The sequence below is a fragment of the Acipenser ruthenus genome, chromosome 4, assembly GCF_902713425.1.
Source record: "Acipenser ruthenus chromosome 4, fAciRut3.2 maternal haplotype, whole genome shotgun sequence".
Classification (NCBI taxonomy): domain Eukaryota; kingdom Metazoa; phylum Chordata; class Actinopteri; order Acipenseriformes; family Acipenseridae; genus Acipenser; species Acipenser ruthenus.
Window position 1 is genome coordinate 50,293,691 of NC_081192.1, and position 19,344 is coordinate 50,313,034.

Here is a 19,344-nt window from a genome sequence, read left to right on the forward strand (position 1 = left end):
ATACAGTTGGGTTTTTACTGAAGCAATCTAGGTAAAGTACCTTGCTCAAGGGTACAGCAGCAGTGTCCTCCACCTGGGATTGAACCCACAACCCTCCGGTCAAGAGTCCAGAGCCCTGACCACTACTCCACACTGCTGCTGCAGTTTGTGTTACTAAACACTGATCTAACCCATAGAAGTATTCAGTGAGAATGCACATTCAGTTTGAACACACAAGTTCTTATAAAGTCAACTTTATTAAGTAAAAAAAAATAGAAAAAGAAAGATGATACCTACTGAAAACATACAACATTTTACAGAGTAAACCTCATTTTGTAAATGTAATTTGTAAAATGAATCTAATAAATACACAAGCTTTTAACATAACAGTGCAGGTATAATTGCAAACATATTCATACCAAAACATATTCATGGTAAATTTATTTAGTAGACAACTATTTTCTTCAGCTGTGTGGCATCTGAATCTATCATTTCTGGCTCTGACGTGGATTCCTCTCCAGAGATGAGCGCTGGAATGTCCTCACTGTCAAACGCAGCCAGCACCCCTAAAGCTTGCTGCAATCTTTCAATACCTGTCAAAGAGTGCATAAAATGCTTGCGGCGGGAACTGAACTGTTTCTGATTCTTAAAACACAAAATCATCTGTGATTGGGTCTCTGGTATTAATAAGTGCAGTTTTCTAGACTTAAAAATGTAGTTGTTGCTGGTTGTTAAAAGCATATTTGGCTGTACTGTCAACTTATTTAATCTTTTTCACATGTACATGTTCATTGCATTTTAAATTCCTTTTTTATTATTTATTCTAATCCCCACAGTAATGTACAAGAACATGAATACCTTTTTTTTGTTTTAGTCTTGACATTCCCACATCACTAAAATGCTCAGTTTACTTACCCAATTGGATCTTGTTGACAGTATCTGAAAACACCAGTCTAAACCACCCTGGTTCACTGCAGTAAAAAGCCTGTCCTGGACTGATGTAAACCTTTTCATGGATCAGCTTCCACCACAGGTCCATTTCTGCTTCGAATGTTTGTGTCTTTAAGAACTGAGAAATGTGGAAACCATTAGCACATTTCAAGCACTGCAGTCACCATAACCAACATGAAAACCACCATGAAGTTGGAATAAGCTCCCAAGATACAGCCCTCAGTAGCTCAGAGAAATAATAACTTGATCACTAATCAAAATCAAAGCATCATCAAATTCAGATGCATAGCCTTGGTCAGACCAACAAATAAGAGTCCAGAACTCATCCAAAAGTAGGTTACTATGATCAACTGGATTCAGATACCCTCCAGGACTTGTATTAAGGAATGACCACACAAAATGTTACCACAACTGAATGAGTTATTCCAAAATATATCCATATAGTCTCACTGTCCATAGCTGCTGAGAAACTGTCATGTTAATGTGCAGCAATTAATGATGTAAACTCACCTTTCTGAAATCGGCCCACACAAAAAGTCCAGCAAAACCTTTAAGCACAGGGATATTGAGTTTTTGAAGTCCATTAACAAGAATGCTCCGTGACTTCAGGAGTCGTCTTCTGTTAGCGGGCAGAAATGTATTGTTTATCCACTCTGGGAAGAAAAAGTAACCAGAATACACTGTTCAGTAGAGGAAATCTGCCCAAAATAATAAATTGGCAAAAATCCAATATGATGAAGATTCCCCGTTACAAATTGGTTGAAAGACTAGTTAGTGCTTGAAAAGGTAAGCTGAATAAATTCCAGAAATCACAGATTTTGCAGTAATCAATGTATATATTTTTATCATTGAATAACAACAGCACCACTTGAATGGTAATTCCGGGAGTTCCAAATTTACCAGAACTAAATTAAAAACCTAATCCAGCTGCTGAGCTGTAGATCTTATAAAATCACTCAAATGTACAACCCTGCTTGAAATTAAGTGTTTTTTTTATGTGGACAGTTAATTCCAGAATACCTAATGGTTACATAGCAGTGATTACCTTGGTCCCAGATAAGACGACTAAGAAGCTGCTGCACTGGGCCAGCGCAACCATGGAAACAGGCCAGCTGATTAAGTGCTTTTCGAACTTCCTGGCTCTGTGTATACACAGTTCCGACTCGAACTCCACACATGGCAAAATCCTAGAAGGCAAGGAAAAGTTTAAACCACCTAAAACACTTCTGGATCCTGAATCTTAACAGTATGGATTCTACAGGAACTGCCTGAACCATACTTACTTTACTAAATCCCCATATAATGTGTGTTCTTTCTGGGTCAGGCAATCTGTAAACATACAGTGGGGTTTTAAAATTGTAACATGGTAGTAGTGGCATGCAAGTTCTACAAATGAAATATTTAACTCCAGTGTAAAAATGTATGTGAAATAGATGTGTCTATCAGGTGGCACAAAGACGAATATAAAAATTGCTATGTACTAATTAAAGGGACAGGTTATTTTAACCACAGTATTCCATGTATTGTTAGTCACAAGTGTTATGTTCCTTTTTGTTTCAATAAATTATTTTTTTTTCTATGACTTTGTATACTAATGGTTTAGAATGACACCACTAAATTACATTACAAAGTGTGCCAAGTATGAGGTCTAGATGTCACATTTCTGTGGTTTTGACTAAATAAAAGTCAGATGTTGCTGTTTTTCTATTACAACAATAGTGGTGGATATAGAAATACCACAAGAAATGAATACATTTCAAAGTGCAAGTTTCTCCAGTATTAGTAGTAGGGTAGGCCCCGGGTAATCAATAAGACAGGGCATGTGAATAATAAACATCAATTACAATTGTAAGAAAAAATGGTGTAATGCAATAACAGCAAGCAATAAACATGCTGTAAAGAGAACGTTGCTTTATTTTACCTGTCTAAGCTGTGAACACTGGCGAAGGTGCCGTCATACACCGATAGCATGTAAATTTCATCAATGATTACATGCAGTCCATATCTGTATGCCGAAAGAAAGAAACACTTAGAAAAAGAATAATGTAAACATGACTATTAGCACATCCATGCAGGAGCTGATGGGGTGAACTGTCTTTCACTGTCTAGTCACTATTCATGTCTTTGTAAACTGTGTATTGTATCTAATCTCCGTAATCCATGTGGTGCTTTGTTAAATCAGTGAGACCCATACCCCAAAACAATAAATCTAAACATGCATTCCAACCCAATCCAAAAATCTTCTACTCCACATATCCCAAAGCCAAACATCCTTGTAAAACCTCAACTCTTTCTGAAAGGCTGTGGCATTTTAAATGCATGCATTTCCCACTGGGTGCCCATAAATAAAATGTGAGTAGCATTACATTTCCAGGAAACTACATCTGTAGTATGTTAGTAAAATCCACTTTACATATGGTAACCTACTTTTTTCTATAAAACAGAATCTGAAATTACTACAGACTTTGATAATTTTCTGGGTTGAGATTTATGTTATATTTCACCAAATCTACATCCTAATGAGCCCAAATAAGGCTGTACAAAGAAATATTTTCTATTGGCATGAAACTTTTCATATACATTATACCAATTAGAAGTACATCCATTTTTTTATTGTAAAAGTTTAGGATTTTCAATAGAAACAAAATTACTGCAGTGTGGCCACTTTGAGGAGTGCATGACAGAGGCAATATTCCAAGGGATTTCAATGACATTAAAGCACTAAACTGTGAAAAATTTTATTTTATTGCTCAACCACTAATTAGATCAATTTAAAGTTTTTTTTTTTTTTTTAAAAACACAACATCAAACGATACAGTAGACTATGCTGGGAGGCTTGATTTTTGTATTATTTAATTATCTCTAATAGGTAACAAATTGTTTTGTACAATACAGCACTTCCACAGGAATGGCGTCAATTTCTCCCAGAGCAGCCTCAAAGGGGCCAAGAATGTGTGTAGGTAAATAATCAGCTCAATTCCAGCAGTGAGTACCCAGGAAATGACCAAAGTAATGTTTATTTCTTTAAACTGTATTATGGAAAATGGCAGCCCACACCAATCATTTTGGGACTCAAACCTGTGTGCAAAGTCTAGACATTCTTTCAGTAAGTGCGCAGGGTAAATGTCCCCTAATGGATTGTGAGGGTTGATCAGGATTAAAGCTCTGACTCTGATGCCCTGAAAAATAAAAGACTGATAGTAGGAGACGCCAACAAGACGCCTTAAAACAAAAAACAACTAGATAACTGTCTCTACTCCTGTAAACCAGCAAAAGCATTATTATACGTTTAACATCTGTATGTATAAGTCTCTAAGTAAAACAGATGTAGGCTATGTACACACACACACACACTACAGTTGGTTCGACAACCATATTTACAAATGGCACTCGCTGCAGTTGTTTGTTGTACACACACACCTTTCATTACTGAAGTGAGTGACTCCCTGTTTAAACAAACCACTGAACTCGGGCCATCATTACATTGCGATCGTGAGGTTTTGTGTGACAGCATGGAGGCTGTGTTTTTGTTTACGCTTTTGGAAGAAAGTACTGTACGTAATCGATCGAGACACTGTTTTGCTTTTTCTGCACTGCTAAATACAGAGGCGACGATCTGCAGTACATGACGGTAGATCTAGACATTTGGACGATCTTCCGACCAGGAGGCTGGTGGGACCGACTTGAGTGGTTTCACAGACTTTTCCTGGAGTGCCAAAACACACAGATGAGACACGTTCGTTATCGGTGAAAAAAAGTTGCGGTCGGACTGTGGTGTTTGGTGATACGAATTGTCCCATATTGTTTTATTTAAGTTGTAAAACCAAAAATACTTTTTTTTTTCTTACAACAAATTATCATAAAACTATATTTTAATTAAATGTCTGATAAACAATGACATCATTAGTTGCGCAGAAATCCACTGAGCACCAACTTAACTAACCAAACTGAATTAATAACCGCACTCGATACTTGCTCTGAACAGGATTAAATAGTGTGGTTGTCGCTGCCCTTTGTAACCAAACTGTGTGTGTATACAAACCATATTAAGAGCAAAAGGTGAACTCACAACCGCATTTAGCCGGTGTGTGTACGTATAGAGACCATACACAAAGGATGTCTGCAAAAAATAACAGTCAGGACAAAAAAATAAATAAAACAACATCTGCCTAGTAATCTAAACAAATACTGTACTTCTATAACTGTCTAGAGGAGCTCCCTGCCCTCTCTGTATCTTTCTACATACTGCAGACATCCTTTATGGAGAGTTGCTACTGTTTAATTTCCTACATATTTGCTCAAACATCATGACGACATGGAAAATATGAAACTAAAACGTCTTTAAATTTAGCAAGTCTAAAAAAAAAAAAAAGGTTTTAAAAATAACTTCAAATGAGTACACATATAATGTATGTAAAGATCATTAACATAAATACATTTAGAACATAAGAACATAAGAAAGTTTACAAAAATGAGGAGGAGGCTTGTTTGGTTGTTAGTAGCTTATTGATCCCAGAATCTCACCAAGCAGCTTCTTGAAGGATCCCAGGGTGTCCGCTTCAACAGCATTACTGGGGAGTTGGTTCCAGACTCACACAATTCTCTGTGTAAAAAAGTGCCTCCTATTTTCTGTTCTGAATGCTTTATCTGATCTCCATTTGTGACCCCTGGTCCTTGTTTCTTTTTTCAGGTCGAAAAAGTCCCTTGGGTCGACATTGTCAATAACTTTTAGAATTTTGAATGTTTGAATCAGATCGCCACGTAGTCTTCTTTGTTCAAGACTGAATAGATTCAAATATTTTAGCTTGTCTGCATATGACATGTCTTTTAAACCCAGAATAATTTTGGTCGCTCTTCTCTGCACTCTTTCTAGAGCAGCAATATCATTTTTGTAGCAAGGTGACCAGAACTGAACACAATATTCTAGATGAGGTCTTACTAATGCATTGTAAAGTTTTAACATTACTTCCCTCGATTTAAATTCAACACTTTTCACTATATATCCAAGAATTGTGTTGGAATTTTTTATAGCTTCCCCACATTGTCTAGATGAAGACATTTCTGAGTCAACATAAACTCCTAGATCTTTTTCACAGATTCCTTCTTCATTTCAGTGTCTCCCATATGGTATTTATAGTGGCCATTTTTATTGCTTGTGTGCAGTACCTTACACTTTTCTATATTAAATGTAATTTGCCATATGTCTGCCCAGTTCTGAATGCTGTCTAGATCATTTTGAATGACCTTTGTTGCTGCAACTGTGTTTGCCACTCCTCTATTTTATGTTGTCTGCAAATTTAACAAGTTTGCTTACTATACAAGAATCTAAGTCATGAAATGTAGATTAGGAAGAGCAGAGGACTTAATGCTGATCCCTGTGGTACTCCACTGGTTACCTCGCTTCATTTTGAGGTTTTTCCTCTAATCAGCACTTTGTTTTCTACATGTTAACCACTCACTAATCCATGTGCATGCATTTCCTTGAACCCCTACTGTGTTCAGTTTGTGAAGTAATCTTTTATGCAGGACTTTGTCAAAAGCTTTCTGGAAATCTAAATAAACCATGTCATATGCTTTGCAATTATCCATTAGCGATGTTGCATCCTCAAAAAAAAATCAAGCAGGTTAGTTAGACACAATCTCCCTTTCCTAAAACCATGCTGACTGTCTCCCAGGATACTGTTACCATATAGGTAATTTTCCATTTTGGATCTGATTATAGTTTCCATAAGGTTTACATATAATATAAGTCAGGCTTATTGATCTGTAGTTACCTGGTTCTGCTTTGTCTCCATTTTTGTGGATCAGTATTACGTTTGCAATTCTCCAGTCTGTCGGTACAACTGTTGCATGATCTTGGTTAGCGGTTTATAAATAACTTCTTTAATTTCTTTGAGTACTATTGGGAGGATTTCATCCAGCCCAGGGGATTTGTTTTTTTCTGTTGGTTTCACAGACCACAATTGCTTACATTAGGTAACATTATATAGTCCAAGACAATCTGTGTCTGTGAAATAGTGTATGTAAAACTCAATTTGTATCTGCCACTGTTTGGATCAATTGAATAGGTGTAGATGTAATTCATATTTGTGTTTTAAAATCAACAAAAATAAAGCACTGCCAGTTTTACAATGTAGTCTGACGGTTACTTCAAAGCAGATGAAGCCTTCAGATGAAAATCCATATATGTGCATTTCAAGCCTTGAGATATTCCTATTGTATGGAATTTTACATTCTTGAAACAATGCCTTGGTTTACATACGCATTTCTTTTTTTAAGTCACCTTTTTGGCATGCTATTTTGGAAGTACATTTCGGCAAACTGAACACATGTAGTTTTCTTTTAGGGAGAGAAATTCTACGTCAAAATCAATTGACCTAAGCAAAATACCTGAATCCAAATTCAGGTATTTTATAATTGGGGATCAAGACCATACACTGCAAGCTCAGCCAATTCCTCAGTGGATGCTAAACAACCCAGGCATTTTTGCAACCTTCTGGAACGTCATTCTGCAAGTCTTACAGAAAGCTGATGTTAAGCCCCATATTTGTCTTTTTGAACAAATTTGTGGAACCAACTTTTTTTTCATGTTTTCATTCTTGTGAAACAACTCTTGCCCTATAAGTTAAATTTTACTTCCAATTTTGCGGTACAAGTGTGACTTTTTCTTCTTGGTAAGTATATGCTACTTAAGGCTAGTGCAACATGAATTGCATCTTGTATTACTGCTAAGGGACATATGTTACGGCTTTCAAACTTGTTGCTGTGCAATATTTTATATTATATATATACAGACGTGCTCAAATTTGTTGGTACCCCTCCACAAAAAACGAAGAATGCACAATTTTCTCTGAAATAACTTGAAACTGACAAAAGTAATTGGCATCCACCATTGTTTATTCCATATTTAATAGAAATCAGACTTTGCTTTTGATTTTTTATTCAACATAATATTGTAAATAAGAAAACAAATGAAAATGGCATGGACAAAAATGATGGGACTGCTAACCTAATATTTTGTTGCACAACCTTTAGAGGCAATCACTGCAATCAAACGTTTTCTGTAGCTCTCAATGAGACTTCTGCACCTGTTAACAGGTAGTTTGGCCCACTCTTCCTGAGCAGACTGCTCCAGCTGTCTCAGGTTTGATGGGTGCCTTCTCCAGACTGCAAGTTTCAGCTCTTTCCATAGATGTTCGATAGGATTCAGATCAGGACTCATAGAAGGCCACTTCAGAATAGTCCAATGTTTTGTTCTTATCCATTCTTGGGTGCTTTTAGCTGTGTGTTTTGGGTCATTATCCTGTTGGAGGACCCATGACCTGTGACTGAGACAGAGCTTTCTGACACTGGGCAGTACTTTTCGCTCCAGAATGCCTTGATAGTCTTGCGATTTCATTGTGCCCTGCACAGATTCAAGGCACCCTGTGCCAGGCGCAGCAAAGCAGCCCCAAAACATAACCGAACCTCCTCCATGTTTCACTGCAGGTATGGTGTTCTTTTCTTTGAAAGCTTCATTTTTTCGTCTGTGAACATAGAGCTGATGTGACTTGCCAAAAAGCTCCAGTTTTGACTCATCTGTCCAAAGGACATTCTCCCAGAAGGATTGTGGCTTGTCAATATGCATTTTAGCAAATTCCAGTCTGGCTTTTTTATGTTTTTCTTTCAAAAGTGGAGTCCTCCTGGGTCTTCTTCCATGGAGCCCACTTTCGCTCAAAAAGCGACGGATGGTGCGATCAGAAACTGACGTACATTCACCTTGGAGTTCAGCTTGTATCTCTTTGGCAGTTATCCTTGGTTCTTTTTCTACCATTCGCACTATCCTTCTGTTCAATCTGGGGTCGATTTTCCTCTTGCGGTCGCGCCCAGGGAGGTTGGCTACAGTTCCATGGACCTTAAACTTCTTAATAATATTTGCAACTGTTGTCACAGGAACATCAAGCTGCTTGGAGATGGTCTTGTAGCCTTTACCTTTACCATGCTTGTCTATTATTTTCTTTCTGATCTCCTCAGACAACTCTCTTCTTTGCTTTCTCTGGTCCATGTTCAATGTGGTGCACACAATGATACCAAACAGCACAGTGACTACTCTTCTCCATTTAAATAGGCTGAATGACTGATTACAAGATTGGAGACATGTGTGATACTAATTAAAGAAACTAATTAGTTTGAAATATCACTATAATCCAATTATTTATTATCTTTTCTAAGGGGTACCAACAAATGTGTCCAGGCCATTTTAGAATATCTTTGTAGAATAAGCAATAATTCATCTCTTTTCACAGCTTCTTTGCTTTATTCTATGACATACCAAAGGCATGCAAGTATACATGATAAAATAGCTTTTAATTTCATCACCTTTCAGGAGGAATGAAGCATTATTTCAATGAGCTGTAAGGGTACCAACAAATTTGAGCACGTCTGTATATATATATATATATATATATATATATATATATATATATATATATATATATACACACACACTACCGGTCAAAAGTTTTAGAACACCTCCATTTTTCCAGTTTTTATTGAAATTTACTCAGTTTAATGTCTCAATGTACTCTGAAATTAAAGCATAGAACAAATAAACAATTGGAGATAAAAAAAAGAAATCATGGAATTGTTTTGTTTAACAAAATTTAATCTAAATTTTTGACTCATCAAAGTAGCCACCTTTTGCAGATATAACAGCCGAACACACTCGTGGCATTCTTTCTACAATGGAAATCAAATATTGTTCAGAAAGTTCTTCCCAACACTGTTGCAGAAGTTCCCACAAATGTGTTGCACTTGTGGGTTGCTTTGCTTTCACCCTTCTGTCCAGTTCATCCCAAACCAGCTCGATGGGGTTTAAGTCTGGAGACTGTGCTGGCCATTCCATGATTTGAAGCCTACCGTCTTGTTCTTTTCTTCTAAGGTAGTTCTGACATAGCCTGGAGGTATGTTTTGGGTCATTATCTTGCTGTAGGATGAACCCCTGACCAACTAGGCGTATACCAGAGGGTATTGCATGGCACTGCAAAATGCAGTGGTAGCAGTTTTGGTTCAGGGTGCCACTCACTCTGTGCAAGTCGCTGACTCTGGATCCAGCAAAAGAGCCCCAGACCATCACGCTTCCTCCTCCATGTTTGACAGTTGGTGTCACACACTGAGGAACCATCCTTTCGCCTACTCGACGGCGAACAAAAACCCTGCGTGATGAACCGAAGATTTCAAATTTTGATTCATCGGTCTATAAGACCTTCTTCTAGTCTTCAGTAGTCCACTGGCTGTGCTTCATGGCCCAGGCAAGCCTCTTTTTCTTATTTTGCCATCTTAGCAATGGCTTTCTTACTGCCACTCGACCTGTCAAACCTGCAGCTCGAAGTCTTCTCTTCACAGCTGAAACTGAGACTTGCTTACTTCGACCAGTGTTAAGCTGTGCTTGAAGCTGTTGTCCTGTGAGCCGCCTATCACGCAAGCTGTTGACTCTCAGAAACTTGTCTTCTGATTCTGTTGTGGCTTTGGGTCTGCCAGACCTCTTCCTGTCAGAGTTTCCTCCAGTTTCCAAGTGCCTTTTGATGGTGTAGGAAACTGTACTCACTGACACCTTGGCTTTCTTTGCAATTTCCCTAAAGGAAAGACCTATACTTTTAAGGGTTATAATGGTCTGTCTGTCTTCCTTTGTTAATTGCCTTTTTCTCGCCATTATGAGAGCAATATACTACTTCTTGCAGTACAATACTGTCCAAATAATGCTTAAGAGGGTGTAGTAACACAGTCTGTTCCAACACTGCTTTTATACAGACAGAGGGTTTGTAAGTAATCAACAAAAGTTGGGACACCTGTAGGAATTGTTAGCATCAACTTTCAAGGCTTAATTTACTTCCATTGCTGCAGAACAGCTGTAAGTTGTTAACCCATTACTTGTTCCATGAAAAAGGCCTTTTTGTATAACTCTGAAATGTACGTTATTTTTCAGTGTTTGGTAACCTAAACTTTTTTTTTTAACCTCTGGCAGTTTACCACTTACCTTTGTACCATTTCAGGTTATTCACTGGACTTGAACTGCTTACATTTCAATAAAAACTGAAAAAATGGGGGTGTTCTAAAACTTTTGACCGGTAGTATGTATATATATTCAATTTGTGAGCTTTTTAATGTGAGAAGATGATTTACCCATCCTTTTTAGTCATACCATGCTTTAGCTATGAACTTACTAAAGCATGAGGAATGTCACATTTTCACAACTGGAGAGAATTTGGAATTTCTAAACTGCATGTAAACCAAGCCAGTGTTCGCAATTCCATTATATGAATAATTATTGACACTTCTGTAGGTGATTGCATATAGACAAAAAGAAGCAACCAGAGAACCTGCTTCAAATTATGTCTGCTGAAATCACACTGTGACAGGATAGCCGCAGAGGGAAGACTCAGAGTCAGGAAAATGCAGTTTAAGCGCTGGTGCGCACTTTTAATAACACAAAATAAAAAGGTTGTACAAACAAAAAAAACACTACTGCTCACAGAGCAAAAATAAAAGGTTAAACAAAACAGGTCTCGCACACAACAAACAGGAACAAAACAACCGGTCAAGGGCCAAAACAAAAGGTTTAAACAAAATTTAAAAAAAACATAGGCTGGGCATTAGCCTTCGCTACAAAGTTTTCAAAATAACAGCAACACAGCACAAACACTCATCAAAAACTCCTCTCCAAACAAAGGCTTTTTCTCTCCTTAAATACCATGTGGCTAGAGCCTAATTATCATCAATTATTGAATTTAGCTCCAGCCACATTCTCACATGTATTTTGGCAGAGATAGGAAATTAACCCCATCCCTGCCAACCATCACCAAAACACCACAAAACAATATTAGTTACAGACAGGGCCCTGCCCTGCCACACGCACACATGTTTTTTTTTGTAGCAACAATTCCTATAATACACACACACACACACATTCAGAAACAGACATACTGTAAGAGCTCAATAACCCCAAACAAACCAAGTCCCATGGCAGCCACAGTTCACTGGTACATTTTCATCAGTGTGTTTATACAGCAGGGCAAATAAAGTCTGTATTTCTAAGCTGCCAGAAATAAGGTCTTGTGAGACTGAAATAAAAATAAATGTGGCTGCAAAGGTTCACTTATTAATTTAATATTAAAACAATCATGAAGTGTAGATGCCAGTGTTTATATCAATTAAATAGACCCCAATATCTCAGAGACTGTGGTTTGTCATCTGGAAAATAAAAGATAGTACGACAGTAATGGGGAAGTCTTTAGATCAGAGATCAGTCTTAACGTCACCAACACTTTTGTTCAAGAAGTATCTATCATTCAGCAAATATAGTTTGAATGGTTGTGGAGCTGCCATATGCTTGATTCCCACCTTCATCTAAATAAAATACCCACCAAAAAATAAAACCTGTGTAAGGAAAGGGCCCAAATCATTTTTGTTCCTGCAAAATAAAATTCTGTTCAACATCTATAAAACTTTACTAGGTGTAAAGCTGAGCGGGACACAGCATTCAGAGATGGGTTACTGTACCTTCTTTGTGGCCTCTGTCATGGCATCTTCTAGTTTTTTAACTGTCAACATAAAGGGATGACTTTCCCCATCAGACATCTGAAAGACAGTTGACAAATCCTCAATGAAATAACTGTTTTGGATCATGTGCTATTAAATGTGAACTAAACGGTGCAATATAAGAACATAAGATATATGAATATAAGGATAGAAGACATGTACGGTCAAGAAGCTGATGTGTAGAGTCAGTACTACTTTCAAGAACAGGGGAAAAGTTTGCAATTTAAAACAATAAGATAGGAGCAAAACTGCATGAATAGAGACCGCATTAATCTTTACTTGCCTTGCTGTCCAGCTGGACATGCACTGGTCTTACTTTTCCGTAGAGCCATGAATCTGGATACACACTCCCGTAATAGGGCGTTGGGATTAGGTAAGCATCTAACAGATAAAACAGCATCACCAATTCAAATTGCATATTTTATAAAATCTATTTTATTACCTCTTATTTGCTTTATTAACACTATTACTGCTCTCCATTATAATGTGCTGAGAATCTTTTGGTTCTTTACTTTAATGTTACAGTAGTTGATGATGTCCAGATATTTACAGTGCAGCATTATAAAATCAACTGCTACATTCGGGTAGGTCACATGGTCCAAATGGTGTTCATTACAGCATACGGAGGACCACTAATAACATTGCTAATTAGTTAACAGGTTTTACACACCTTCTGAGTCACACAAAACAGCAGTGAGTGAAGCAAGGACAGAGCAGCAACCATTCATGACCACAATCTAAACCAAACACAGAAATCAATGCAAACGTTATTCATTATAAAACACTGTTGATTCACTGTAGCACTATACAAGTCGTATGACCCTGTGCCAGCAACAAAAAAGTCTGTGTCTTGCTCATAAAATTAGACCATAGCTGTAAACTAAATAAATAAAATTTAAAAAATCCAGAAGACACAAATAGTAATAATAATAAAAAATGTTCCTCATATATTAAGTGTGGGATATTTAAGATACCATCTCCCTTCAGAAACTGAGTTTATTCTGACATGTAATAAAACCAACTGGATTTGCAGGTTTAGCTTATTGAACAATAGCAGTACTGTATGTGTACAAACCATGAATTTTGGTTAAGGTTAAGATCCACTTTTTCCTTAAAGCTAAATAAAAATTGCAATTAAGCCGTTTGTTCTTACGTGCTCTGGGTCCAATGGATTTTGGGCTCTGGCATATTCTGTGAGAAATTTGGCAATTTCTTCTCTGAAACTGAAATGCACAGTTAAATGTAGAAAATATATCTATATTTTCAAGCCTACATTACATACAGGCATACAGTTGGTCTTAGAAAATGCATTTGGGTCAAAATGACAACTGAAGCCATTGTTGCCAGCACATTAAGACTGCCAACTCCTAGTGTAGTCACAACCATAATCTGTCAGAAATGTTTTTTGTTGTTACACAAAACTTAGTAAGTACTTCCAGAAATGACCTACATTTGTATACTAGTTATAGTAGTTGGTTGAACACACAGAATGAGCAGGAACCCTTAATTTCTGTAGTTCCTATTGAACTAGAAATATTTCAACTTTTAATATAAAAAATAAGAAAATTCTGCAACCATGAGACCCTGCAGTATGACCTATTGATTTCATCCTGGCTTTAGTAAAGTTCACCAATGCAATTCAGAGGGGGTAAAAAGATTAAAAGAAAACAAAACCGTGCATCTATTTGTTGTATTCTTACCTTTCTAGGCCCTGTACATTAGAGTACTGCAACAGGTGAGGATCCAGAGAGTTCATACCAGGTCTTGTCAGCTACAAAAAAATAAAAAAGCTGAGGACGAGACTCATCTAAAAAAATAACAATTGCAGGGAATATTTTGTATTTGAAATTGACTGAGTGTATCCATACTAAAGTAGCTCTTTAGACACCACTGGAAAGAAACGTGTGGGAATCAACAGATGTGCTACAGTGGACAACACCACTAGACAAGGCAAACCTGTTTTTATTCAAACACTGTGCCAGGAGCTAGCCATTAAGGACAGTCTCTATTTTTTTTGGTCCAGTCAGTTAACATATTTCTTATTTAATAAATTGTCTGCATGTTTTAAAGACACACACAAACATGTTAAATAACGAATAGAGCTATTTTATAATAGCCCCACTGAGAAATGCATTTTGTTTCTGTACACCAACATTCAGGAAGACATAAGGCAGAGAATACCCAATTACTTACTCTTTCATGTATAATATCATAGCATAGCTTGTTTTCACTGGTTCCCAAGTTTAAGATTCCCTGAAAAAGAACATGTAGTTCATGAATATGTCTTTTCTTGTGCATCACACATGTGGATGAACACAAGCACTGCTTTGTAAAAACACATTTAGATTACGCATTAGTGACATGTTTACAAAAACTGAATTTTTAAAAAAACTATTAAAAATCCAGTACCAACTACTGTAAGTAGACCTAATGTAATGTAGTGTAAAATGTCTCTTATCCACTCTCAATTTATGTTTTAAATTAACATAATAAACATGAACATACTGCATGCCAGATGAAAATATATATTTCACTATCCATACTAGGAACCTAGAAGTGAGGGTAAATAACTAGTATTTTAACAACTTTATTACCATTTTTCAAATATAGGCCAACTGTATAGGCTATTTATTTAGCCAGTGTTGATACTGGTATCCACAACGGCGCCCAAGAGTATATAGCGGCAGAACGAAGGATCGCACAGCTTAACTCTCGCTGGGTAGTTTAACTCATACAAGGTAGTGCTGCGTGCGCAACTCGTAATTTACGTTGTGCTTCATTCACTCTCAACACCCCTACCATGTGACCATAAACAGGGTATGGGAGGGGGAGAACACTGAACAGCGATTACCCTCTTAGAATTAATTGGTGATCCACGGCCAATACACACAAACCTTAGGTTTAGGGTTAGGTTATTGGTATGAAATAAACTTCATTCATCACCCTTTACATACATTCATCACCCTTATCATGTGATCGGGCTGTAGCATATAATGATGATGTCTATTACGAGTTGCGCACGCAGCACACTACCCTGTGTGAGCTGCCTACGCTAAGAGAGGCTGCGTCCCAAACCATTCCCTTACACCCTACACCCTTCAACAAGTATACACTTTGCGTGACGTTTTACTGACGTCACATAGTGTACACTTGGGTGAGCGAGGGAGTAGGATGTTGGGTGGAGCTAAAAGCGTTAAACGGGACGCATTTCAGCATCATCATTCAGCGCCTTTACCTTTGACTAAGCAAGAAGCTACGCAATCTTTTGTTGTCAGATTGTAGTTTCGTTAAATGGCTGTACCATTTGCACTATTCCTGTTCCAAAGAACTGTGGCAAGGATTTCGACAAGTAGGAGACGTCTTCGCCGCGCTATTGCACTACTGAGCGAACAAGACGTATTTAGAACATTTTACATGTATATGGTTATTTTTAAACTTTGAAATAATTTGAAAAACGTTGATATTGGTTATTAAATACAAACTTTGCCGCATCTTACGAACATGCTTAATTATGTAACGGCTGAAGGAACCATTCAAGTTAATTTCTCAAAAAGAGGTTACTAAATAGGAAGCAACGGACTTCCTGGAACGGGAATCAAGTTTGTATAACACTAGACCCGCCCCTTTCCAGCAGTACTAGTCCGTCACTCTTTTGAGCTCAATGAGATTTTTTTTTGCTCAGACAAGTGGAGCTCGATTCTATAGATGATCTGTCTTTCTATCAGTTATCACCTGCAATCTGTGTGAGCAACGTCATATAGAAACGCTATTGTATGATATACAAACGAGCCCCAGGTCTTTCAGGTGACCAAATTACAACTACTGTATATAAAAACAAATAAGTTTATATTTTAGTGTGTCAATCTGGGATGCAGGGCATATTGTTTGGCAAAATAAATAAATAAATAAATAATGACATGTATGTAACATTTTTAACACCCTACACAAATCTGATGGTGAAATAAGCCAGAAATCGTGTTTGTATTTAATTCTATAAAATCGGAAAACAACTTTGTGTTTTTTTATTATTATTATTTCTCTAATCACAAAGCTAAAACAAAAACCGAATTGTCCCGTTTTCCAATTTCCTTTTATAAAAGGAAAAACGATTGGACCGAATGTACACAGCCCAAGGTTGCAACTTTCAAACACAACGGCAATCAACGCCCCTACACAACCCCAAGGCAAAGTTACTAGATCATCGATTCACTTACCGGATTATCCTGTCCTTCCAGTGTGATTGACGTTCAATGAGAAATACTAGAGTGATAAGATTGTGCCAAAATTTAAAAACGAAATAAATAAATAAGTTTGCACTGTGGCGTTTTGATAAATCTTAATTATGACGGAAAGTCTAATTGACCACTTGTATAATTTAAAAAGGTGTTGTTGCTATTTTTAACCGTGCTGTCCAATAAAAACGTTCTCATTGCTTTTATGTATCTTTCGATTTTTTTTCTTGGTTACATTGTTTCCCGTATTTTACTTATGTATCTGAATAAAAAAAAAAAAAAAAAAAAAAAAACCCTCATCGTATATCTAATATTCTGTGCTTTGGTCGGACTACATATTAAAAATATGACCCTGTGTTACAGAAGGGCAGGAAGGCCGGGGCTTAAGCCAGTTATTATTATTATTATTATTATTTATTTCTTAGCAGACGCCCTTATCCAGGGCGACTTACAATCGTAAGCAAAAACATTTCAAGCGTTACAATACAAGTAATACAATAAGAGCAAGAAATACAATAACTTTTGTTCAAGTAAAGTACAAGTTTGACAAACCACAATTCAATAATACAGCAGGTAATAGTGATAGTTACATCAGGATATGATTAAAACATCAGTTACTTATTCAATTTGCGTTATTGACTGTCTGTGCCATGTTTGTCCTCTTTTTGTATCAAAATCCGTTTGGGGCCGGGATAAATACACATGGGGGTCGTAGAGGGGGTCCCCCTCTGTGAGAACTTTGCAATCTGTGACCCAAAACGACTTAAACCCTGAAATACCCCAGTTACTTATTCAATGGAATGGAAAGATTGTTTAACAGGTGTTGATATATCAATGTAAGATGTGATACTGTAGTAATAGTCTACTTGATGTATTTTGTAATTCAGAATTATTACAAAATGCAAAGACCAAACTTGTACTTGCATAAAGTTCAGTGGCTGCTTTTACAACAGACAAAAATCAACCATGCCTTTTTTCCCTCCTATTACAATAGATAACATTACTATCATGTAAAAACTACCAGTTTCGTATAAAAAACTGTAAGCAGTATTTCTACGGTAAATGAAAGCAATATAACAACAAACATTGAAGCAGGTTATATATTTATAGTCTACTTGTTATTTAAAGTTTGCAACAACACGACGACTACGACTAATAATATTATTAATATTTACTTCAAAATAAATTCAGTTAACATATTGATAAAAAATATTAAACAGCTGTCTACAAAGTATTTGTTAAGCTTTATAGCCTACCTAAAAGTTAGGTTTTATTTATTAATTTATTTATTTATGTTTTACAGTTATTTACTGCTTCGGACACAAATTACATAAAATGGTAACAAATGTTTCAAGTCTTCTATAGTGTTACAAGATGACGAATGCCGGCTTCTCTGCGCTCATTTAATTGTCATACGATTTGTTAAGCTTCAGTTTACCTCTGTAGAAGATGGCTGCATAGCTAGCGAAAGGTTAGGATTATTGTCTATCAACACAGTTCTGGTTATCTTAATTTGTGGATTAATTTGATTTATCTATCTGTTGAAATGGTGTGGGTAGGGCCCCCTCCGTTTAAAAAGTGCGTGGGCAGTAGCCTGTTGCCACACCCGTCTCCGGCACCTATTGAGGTACCTCATAAAAATGTAATATAACAGAGAGCTCTGCTGTGGGCAGACTGAGAATCTGACTTGCTCTAGAATGGGTAATGACACAGTCATTTGAGAATGAACTATTCGGACACACGAACACTTCTAGAATATATTGAATTGTTAGCACATCAATAGTAGTTGTATCTAATTGAATTTTAAGTTACCTGTGGATTTGTGTCTTGCTCGTAGGGATCTTTCACGTACATGTCAAAACCTTTACCCAGGATACCTTCATACCCAGCAATACGGGCCCCTCTCGACGACAGCAGGCTACTTTTATTCTCCATAACACAGGCTCGAAAATGACTTCTTAAATAATAAAACACTACACAAACACCCGTGTCACAATTTTTGGTCCCTGTCAAATGTTCTAAGTTTGCGTAGTGCGCGTGCCCGGACTATTTTCGCACGGCCGCGCCCATGCGCGTTTTTTCCTTTGCAGACCAAGGATCATATAGAAGGCTTAGATCGGACACGCCCTGGAAACTCTGTTAGCAGCGGTATGCAGCCCGGGCAGGCATATTACCTAGGCAAGGAACTTCATTCCCTGTAAGGTGACCATATGGCTCCGTGTTCACCGGGACAGTTTGGGACAGTTAAGGCTTTTCAACTCACAACCCATTACATTCTGGTAAGCGTAGCCCTGCTTCTTTTAAATTAGAGATAAGTGAATGGTACCTGAGATGGGTAAAACGTACCAGAATGTGAGTCGAAAAGTCGAACTTTCCCGGTGAATGGAGCCATAGGTCACCTACCTACAGGTAAGACTGGGATTAAGTCACGGTGGTCAGAGGTGTCCGTGATTTTACTCTATCAAAACAAAAAAGCAAACAAACGCTTTATCACTTTGTCAATGATGTTGAACTAGCTTGGCTGCCTTACTTTGTAATTGTTCACACTACTCAAGTCGTGTGAAGGGCGTATCTTATTGTATATGACTCAAGAGTTAACTCTCGC

At 37.2% G+C, this 19,344-nt stretch overlaps 1 protein-coding gene across 1 annotated transcript; it reads right to left on the reverse strand.

Annotated features, from left to right (window-relative positions):
- Nucleotides 1-136: 136 nt before the first annotated feature.
- LOC117400164 (1-aminocyclopropane-1-carboxylate synthase-like protein 1) lies at nt 137-18,943 on the reverse strand. The gene is made up of 14 exons (XM_033999627.3): nt 18,552-18,943; nt 14,701-14,760; nt 14,208-14,278; nt 13,661-13,730; nt 13,178-13,244; nt 12,791-12,888; nt 12,469-12,546; nt 4,009-4,109; nt 2,852-2,935; nt 2,214-2,259; nt 1,976-2,117; nt 1,441-1,583; nt 895-1,048; nt 137-572 (listed from the first exon to the last, which is right to left on the reverse strand). The coding sequence occupies exons 1-14, from the start codon at nt 18,672-18,674 to the stop codon at nt 424-426; spliced, it is 1,386 nt and encodes a 461-aa protein (XP_033855518.3). The 5' UTR covers nt 18,675-18,943; the 3' UTR covers nt 137-423.
- Between the last annotated feature and the right edge of the window lie 401 nt (nt 18,944-19,344).